The 9,048-nt window shown below is 39.2% G+C and overlaps 1 protein-coding gene across 2 annotated transcripts in view; it reads right to left on the bottom strand.

Moving 5' to 3' along the window:
* Positions 1-2,050: 2,050 nt before the first annotated feature.
* Positions 2,051-9,048, bottom strand: part of NR1D2 (nuclear receptor subfamily 1 group D member 2) — a 51,679-nt gene continuing 44,681 nt past the window's right edge. Inside the window, exons 8-9 of one of the 2 annotated variants that reach the window (XM_075586949.1) lie at positions 5,788-5,978; positions 2,051-5,592 (exon numbers count right to left, since the gene is read on the bottom strand). In XM_075586949.1, coding sequence (XP_075443064.1) covers positions 5,542-5,592; positions 5,788-5,978 — 242 coding nt within the window. In that variant the 3' untranslated portion in view covers positions 2,051-5,541. Of the gene's footprint in view, positions 5,593-5,689; positions 5,979-9,048 lie in introns of those variants that run through there. The other variant, XM_075586950.1, reaches the window with a different exon arrangement.

Raw genomic sequence — 9,048 nt, 5'->3', positions numbered from 1 at the left:
GTGACATATGGATCCCCATAAAAACCAGGGTGGTGCCCAGCATATACCAGTATTGTTAGTAACCCTTTAGGAGAGGGGTTACACCTATAAATGGGTGGTTTTGAGTTCTTGGTAACAGTCCCTCTAAGAAAGCTGATAAACCCACACAATGTCAGGGATGGCATTATTAAAGCCCTCACTGCATTGTACCATGCTGTCAATTGATTTTTAATTGTGTTAAATGCCATTTTACACTTTCTACTTATTCTGATAGGACACAAGTTTTTAATAACAGCAAGCTTTTTTTTTCTTTTGACAATTGTTCATTGGCATACAGCATGCAGTGCAGCAGTGATTTCCTATTGAATCCCTAAGACATTGTGTGAAGTATAGTTTAGTTGGATAGAAGTCTTTTAGCTACATGCGATTTCGTAACATCTCAAAACAAGTGATTTATTTGATACACAACAAAATGAAAAAAAGTCAATGTAAATGAAGCAAACATTGACATATCCGGTTATCTTGTGAGTACCTCTATTTTAAATGGATTTGTTAGGTAGATCATGTGTAAAAACTTAAAACGGTTGTCAGGACAGGCACAACAGGATTAGAAAACAGAATAAAAGCAACAAACTTCAGGTAAGGCAGTGATTCCCAACCAGGTTTCTGTGGAACCCTAGGGCTCCTTGAAGCAGTCTCAGGGGTTCTCCTATGGACCACAGACCCCCCCCCCCTGGGGGTGGGCTTTTTTGGTATGTATTTTGTAGGGTGGATTGAGAGAGAGTGGGGTAATTGACGGAAGCTAGGGGCGAGTGAGAGACGAGAGGGGGGCAGGAGGGAGTGAGTGAGGAAAAGAGGGAGTAAGAGAGAGACGCAAGGGATAAATACATGCAAGGCGGGAGGAGGAGAGTTAGTGAGATGGATGGGAGAGAAATACATGGGTGGAGGGTGGGAAACAGGTGGCTCGTGAGGTGTGAAATGTTGTGACTGACCCGTCGAACCTAATATGTGTCAGCCAGATAGGGGCTCCCTGAGATTTTTCGAAAGACTTCAAGGGTTCCTCCAAACAAAAAAGGTTGGAAATCAGCGAGGTAAGGTCTAGCTATCAGAGTAAATAGGGGCAGTAGATAATGACCCCAACCTTCCTTATATGCCATTAGTTGATAGTAGCACTGCCCACACACATGCACGGAATGTAATGCATGTGAACTGCAAGTCGGACAAACAGCATGTAGTTTGTAGAATTTAGTAGTGTTTTAAATTGTAAGCTTTGAAGTAATTCATAAGACTCCTGGAGGGGAGCACCTGGATAAACCGTTCAATGATGGGAAAGTTAACATTTTTGAGTAATCATTTTGGAAGTTATTTTTTTGAAATAATTTTCCTTGTAAGTTTTTTTGCGAATAGCTTTTTATCGATGTACTGTATAACATGACCAAGGACATTTCGACAGTGTTAAACAGAGTTGGTATCTAATATCTTGGAGCTGTTTTTATGCTTGGTATTTTTAACCATTTTTGATTGTAATAGGAATTTGTGTAGCTTTACAAGAAAATTTGGACAGATATTAGTTGAAGTATTACAAGTCACCATAACATTTTTGTATGTATAACACTAAGCTTCCAACTCTTTTGAATAAAAACTAATATACATTTGAAAAAGAAACCTTTTCTGTCCATAATTGATTATTTTTGTGAAGAGCTTTTTATCGATATATGACATGTATCTAATGAGCGTTGTCAACATATTTGAAAGGATTTTAGCCATCTACATAGAAACACAGTGCCTATAGTACTTTGTCACTTCTACTACTGGTTGTTGAGCATCTGTAAGTGTGCATTGGTTTTCTAGCTCTATTACAGTCTCAGGATTCTTTTCATTTTTTAAATGCCACAGGCATTCTGATTCTGGTAAACCTTACCCCGAGGGGAACTCAGAAACCAAAACACACATTTCCCTTCTTATACTCAAACAGAAAGGGTGGTGCATTAAATACATACACCACAGATTTCATTGTGTAAAGTGGTTTACTTGAATAGATAATACACACCACTAACAGAAGTCATGTTCATCTCACTCCCCCCCCCCCCCCCGCCAATATGTAGATGGCCATGCCCTTTGCCCCAATCCTACTTTCAATGGGTATCATTAGTTATCTCTTGTTTAGGAGCAATTTAGCAAATCAGCATGTGTTAGTAAATACATTGTAGATAATTACTAAAGTCCTTTCACCAGATCTTAAGAAAACAAAAAATACCCATACAATATTTAAAATTATACATGTAAGTGCGTAAATTCAGCAACAGTTAAGAAAAATACAGTAAACATAGGTTTCCTTCTCAGTGGCTGGAGGGCTCTTTAATGCATTCGCCTACAGCAGCTAATGATCATATCAGCCTATAATAAATCAATAGATTACTACATATTGCTTTACATGATCTTTGCAGGCAACAATGGTCATCTGACGACAATACAGCACATCATTACGTTTCAGAAATGCAGTTCAGAAATGTTTCACTTATTTCTAGGTGTTATTCACTTTTAGAAATTGAGATGACATAAATCAGAAAGTATCATGTGACTTGGTCTTAACCCTTTCGCTACCACCTGGGCCAGCAACGCAATGCGAAATGGTTAACAATGTCCGCTCACAGCCTTTGCAAACAAGAAGCTACACCTGAGAAAGACTTTATATTCTCCCTGTTCCCAATAATGTAATTATATCTTCCTAATACAGTATACAAAAAAACACACACAACAGGACATGATGAAAAACGATGATTAAGCTGAATGACCAGTTCATTATTTTGTATTGTATACTACTAAGATAATGTCTAAATATTAACACGAGTTTTCTGGCTGACTCATTAGATAACTGGAAAGAATGGAAAATATTTCCAACTTAAAATGGTAATAGAAAAAAAAAAAAAAGAATTTGGATGGCACCTATTGGGTAAATATGCCATGCAAGGTTTTTAAGAAAGTTGAAGTAAGAAAAGTATGTGTTTTAGATTTGTTCTCTCCCATATCTACACCGATTCTGTTCATGTTAATAATCCTGTCGCTGCCAAAGAGGCTTGTCCCACACAAAGTAAAACATGGCTATTTTAGTCCCTTATAAAAATAGATTTTATTTTAACCTAAAAGTTTCATATGATGCTGTAGTAATCTTGTTCTTGATCTTTTTGGTGTGATGGAATCAAGTCATAAGCAGTGTTTTAGTATAATTTTCTAAAGTGACCGCCCATGAGCTTGTGCTAACATGGTTGGAGACTCAACTTCTGCTTTACCTTCCACAAAATATTAACTCCAAGCATTTAAAAAAAAATTAAGACCATTTTCAAATTGTCATAACAGATTTAAATTATTTGTGTAATAAAGACCAAATGATTGCTGAAGACCAAGAATTTTGTAAAAAGGTTATTTGCATCAATTTACATTTGCTCTGTCACTTTCTTTACTCGACTGCATTAATGGCAATTGCTTATCCCTTGAATAGGACAATGCAATTGGGCCTTTTTTTCCCAACACCCAAATGAAAATAATCATGCTCCTGCTAAAATTCCTGCAAGATGCAGCGCAGAAAAAGAGCCCTCTTTTGCAGAAGGTTTAATCCTTGCATTAACCCATGGGTGCGCAAACTTTTGGAGCGGTGCCCCCGCCTGCTCCACCCATACCTTTTTTTGCCGGCATCAAATGACACCGCGTGGCCATGTGACATCACATGACCCAGCTGCATCATACCAAGCCTCTGAATATCGGTAAATTGAGTTGCAGAGGCCTCGAGCGGTCCCCCAGCATTTAATTTAAATGCCTTGGGGAAGGCAGCAGAGCCTCTGCAACTGCCCGGACCCCCCAGAAAAATCTTGTGCACCCCTGCATTAACTGATAGCTGCAGCAAAGCCTGTGCGTGACAGCAGAAACCTGACACATTCTATTTCCTCTGGATAGAACACATTAATATAAGTGTAAAATTCAACTGATTCTATTCATTTCCATTCTTACTGCAGTCACTGAGATATAGCTTTTTCCTTTACACAGATACCGGGATTTTGTGTGGAGCGTTCGGACTTCAAGTAAGCAGCAAACCAGTGAAATGTACAAATAAATGGTCACGGACCATAAAAGAAGAATCACATAAGATGTTAACGGTAGCAAAATACTCCTACTTCTCTTCTTTCTATTCCCAATGAAGAAATAGCACATTATTTTATCGAAAATTTCATTTACAACTTGTCAGTGTTAACCCTAATATCAACAAATACCATTAATTGTGATTCCAAAGCCGTACTGTACCATTGTAGAATGGGACATTACTGTATTTCTTGGATTTGTCTGAATTTCTTATTAATGAGTTAGCTGGACTTGGTATTGCTGCCTCTCCTGATAGTCCTTATTTACATTAGTGCCAATGCGTCTTAAACTAGTTTGAAAGTAATGTGTTGCAAGATCCAGCGTCACTTGGGAGGCTTAAATGGAATAAATGCTGTATGACGCATTAGCAGTATTAACATTTTTTTAAAATACGCTATTAAAAAAGTTATCAATAGTAGTACTGTATCTTGATTTTTTTTTGTCTTTTTAAAAAAAATTGTTGTAACTTCCATCAATTAAAATTTTGTGAGGAAGCTGATATATGTTGTTCTGTAACACTATATATGCATATGTACAATCTCCAAACACATACTGTGTCTGTAATGGATGATATATTATACACATAAATAAAATCATGCCCACATGTGTCAAACATCTGTGTGACAGATATGTATTCAGATCTTCTTAGTAGAGGCACATGTGATTTTAAATGATTGATTAAGCATTCATAAATATATGACGTACTAGCTTCGCAATGCCAATTATTTTAGCTACTGTCTACATATGACTAAATAACACGTAAATGCCACTTCCTGAAATTGTATTTGCACTACAGTTGAAAGCATGCAGTGCAGCCTCACTTGGCGATCATACTTTGCTCAGATAGTTGCTGCACCCCTGGTAATAAGCTTTCCGGTGCCTTGTCTGGTTAATGAGTAACAAGGAATTGGTTTAAAATCAATAACCACTTTAGAGCCTACCCACTGGTCCTCAGCCTCCTTGAGGTGCTTAACAACTCGCCAGTGCTGAAGAGACAGCAAAGCATTGAAAGGTTTATCATTGAGTGAGCTAGAAGGTCACAGGCCCATTCACTGACAATTCCAGGGCACATCTACTGTATACACCTTCTTTACTGCATGATGTAAAGCAGGCGGGAGTAGCCTGTGTGAACTTAGTTGATGTGTTTTTATGGTGCACCATAATTGAACGGTGCCTGGCCTTATGTTAGGAATAACATATCTGCCACGAAATATATAGTAAAAGTGTCAGACCTGGCACTCAATATAAAATAAAAACAGTGCCTCCGGCAAGACAAAAATATAGACTCAATATATGGAAGCAAGCTAGGTACTTGAAAACATGAGTTTAATCACACAAAAATGAATAAGGCATATTACCAACGTTTCGGTCCACCAAATGGGACCTTCATCAGGGCATTTTTGAAGAAAACCCCCATTTTTCAAGTGTCTAGCTTACTTCCTTACAAAATATACAGAAGACATAACAAGTAGCGCAGGGGTGGCCTACTCCAGTCCTCAAGATCCCCCAACAGGTCTTGGTTTTCAGGATATCCCTGCTTCAGCGCAGGTGGCTCAATCAGTGGCTGAGCCACCTGTGCTGAAGTAGAGATATCCTGAAAACTAAGACCTGTTGGGGGGAGGCTTGAGGACTGGAGTAGGCCACCCCTGAAGTAAGTCAATAAGAGGCCTATAGGTGAATTTTGAAGGCCAAAAGTTCCTCTGAGTGCATGTTATTGAGCGAGCGCAGGTCCGGTAACTTCAATAAGAGTTTGGTAAAGATAGAGGCCTCGTTGCGGTGGTTTTTCATGATTAAGGTCCTTAGTGCGCGGATCAATGTTTCTTGTAAAGCTTGAACAGAGTTTACATTTTCAATACCGGATCGATCTAAAACAAAAAAGGCAGACAGAGCTTTAGTATGAGAATGTGATTAGTAGCAAAGACAGCGAAAACATCTCTCTCATCACAAACGTGATTTACATGTTTTACAGGTACAAAGGAAAGGCAATTGGAGATAGATATTTAAATAGCATATTGCAGACTAAATGGATAGAGTGTGCTACTTATTACGTTATTAGAATATAAAATAGCAGCATTACTTGTTTAAATGCTATAGAGATGCTCAGGAAACTTCCTATTGGAAGTCGGCAAGGGCAGACTTCAGTACTTTCAGTGGTTTATTGCCTGTGTATATTTCTGTCCTGTTTATTTAAGACGTCTTATAAGTACCAGGCATGGGACATGCACACTTTAAGGGTATACATCCTAGATCTGGTCATCCCAGCATAAAGGTGCATGTCGGCCATGGCGGACTGACAAAAAACAAGAACACTGTGGCACAGATCCACAGAAATGGCTGTTAAGTGCTAACAGGGATCTTCAAAGCTCACTAACGCAGTGCTAAGTGCTGCTTTCAGCCATAACGAGCCCTTACGTTGCTTATCCGCAGAGCTCCGTTATAGTTAACGCAGGGGTTGAACATGATCACACCTAAACGTAAGAGAGAAATAACATGACTTGTGTTAAGTCCGTCTTAAATAAGGGCAGCGGTACTCCCATCCAGACACTGAAATATAGCTTGGAGGGAAGAGACTCATTTTTATACGAACCGTGGAAAGACGTGCACATAAAGTATTTTATTGAAGTAATTTAAATATACGTTGCGTATCCATATTAGCATGTCTCCCAGCTGACTTTAACAAAGAAGCTTCTCTCTCTCACCTACACTTCAGTGTCTGGATAGGAGTAACGCCACCGCCTGTAGGCAGTACTAACTTAATATGATGTGAAGCCTTTGCCAATGAGATAACTAATGGCCATATTTTTACATGTAATTAGCTTTGTGGCTTGGTGTTAATCTCAGGGAACACAACAAGACGTTATGAGCCCTGAGCTCTGTGGACCTGGGGCTGTGTGTCACAGATGCCTGGAAATCTCAGCCTGTAACGATTGCACCAGCTGCTAGGCTGCAGTGTATCAGGGAACCCCAGGTGCTGGTAAATTCAGGTAACTAAATAATAAAACAGGGGGGTTGGTATAAAATCTGCTGATTCAAAACAACCGCTTAATGACTGGGAAGATACCGCATAAATAATACATAGTTTACAAATCAGTCATTATTTATTTAGCCTTTGTTTTACAAAGAATGATTGGTTTTACAGGAATGATTAGTTGTAACAATCAGTAACCTTTAGTGAAGCAGTGAGCCAAAATGAAGTATTTAAATGAAATATTTTTTGTTTAATGGACCGAGTGCGCAATGACAATAAAATATACAAATGTTGTATATAAAGTACATGTATGTGTGTCCCCCCCCTCCACCGCCCCATCCATTTCATTATTCTTTATCTCATTTTAAGTTTTTAAAAAACACAATAAAAATTGAGATTATAAATGAAATGTTTTAAAGCTATTCACACTTCAGGTTACTGAAAATTATTAACACAAGCTTGCTTTTTAAAGGTGTACTGACAAAGGGAAAATTAACTTTTCAATCAAATCCCCCATTCCCTTCCACCTCATGCCTTAGCAGGTCCTGTAGTCTGATTTGTTGTTTATAAACTGAAACGGCTGTGTTACAATAGAAGTCGTGAACTGCTGCGGTCACTTCAGTGTCTCAGCTCCTGACATCCTCAACACAGCTACACAGCTGCACACCTGCTCCTGCTATCATATCTACCTACAGTGCTTCTGTTAACTGGGAAATAACTATTATGTTGGTGATGACAAAAGGAAGAGAAAGCTGCAAATGGGGAGGATTCATTGATAGCGTTCCCTGCTGCCATAATGAAATGGGCTCCTATTCAATTTGCTATGAAGTCATCTATGAAGACAATTCTCCCGCAAGAAGATTTCAGCTTTATTCATTTGAACGCAGTTTAAATTTTTTATGAGCAAGGGAAATACTGCTTGATTGAATAGCATCCTACTCCTGTTTCTGGAAACATTATGTACTGTATGCTAACAGGATTGTTCTATTTCCTTGAAAATGAGCAGAAAGCATAATTATTTATTCCCAGAATTGACATTATAATACACGGAGGAAGGTGTGGTAGGATAAAATAAATCAGTATTCGCTGCCCACGTATACAATTAGATCTCAAACAATCCAGGAGGAGCATGTATGGGACAAAGAGAAAAATACACAATTTAAGTACAGATGCAAGAACAATGAGGTCTAATATAGGATGTTATCTTGGCTCGGATGTTCAGCCTACTCACAAGATATAGAAGAATAGAGTGCAGTTAGCAGATAGGGCTGCTACCCGTGTGGTTTAGATGCTTTTTGGATCTCCCTCAAAGGTGTGTTCACCAATGCGATGATGGTGTATGAAAGAGATGAGAAAGCACTACATAGCGCGATCAGGCTGATAGACATATACTTTATAAAAAATAGGTATAAAAGTGCGCACTTACAATGTGCAAGATTAAAATAAGCATTTATCACATAATATGTGAATATCGAAGGGTCACCGCAGCTCTCACCGCCTCCCCTGGATTCTCCAAGTCTCCCTCGCCTGCAGTCTGGTGTCGGAGCTCGTCTCGCTGCGTCCGTAAGGGCGTGTGACATCACGGCTGCTTGGCACACGCCCTTACAGACGCAGCGAGACGAGCTCCGACACCAGACTGCAGGCGAGGGAGACTTGGAGAATCCAGGGGAGGCGGTGAGAGCTGCGGTGACCCTTCGATATTCACATATTATGTGATAAATGCTTATTTTAATCTTGCACATTGTAAGTGCGCACTTTTATACCTATTTTTTATAAAGTTTATGTCTATCAGCCTGATCGCGCTATGTAGTGCTTTCTCATCTCTTTCATACACCATCATCGCATTGGTGAACACACCTTTGAGGGAGATCCAAAAAGCATCTAAACCACACGGGTAGCAGCCCTATCTGCTAACTGCACTCTAATCTTCTACATCTTGTGAGTAGGCTGAACATCCGAGCCAAGAT

This window comes from Ascaphus truei, chromosome 2, assembly GCF_040206685.1.
Source record: "Ascaphus truei isolate aAscTru1 chromosome 2, aAscTru1.hap1, whole genome shotgun sequence".
NCBI classification, from domain to species: domain Eukaryota; kingdom Metazoa; phylum Chordata; class Amphibia; order Anura; family Ascaphidae; genus Ascaphus; species Ascaphus truei.
Note: the sequence above shows the minus strand (reverse complement) of the source record. Positions and strands in the feature narration are given on the sequence as shown.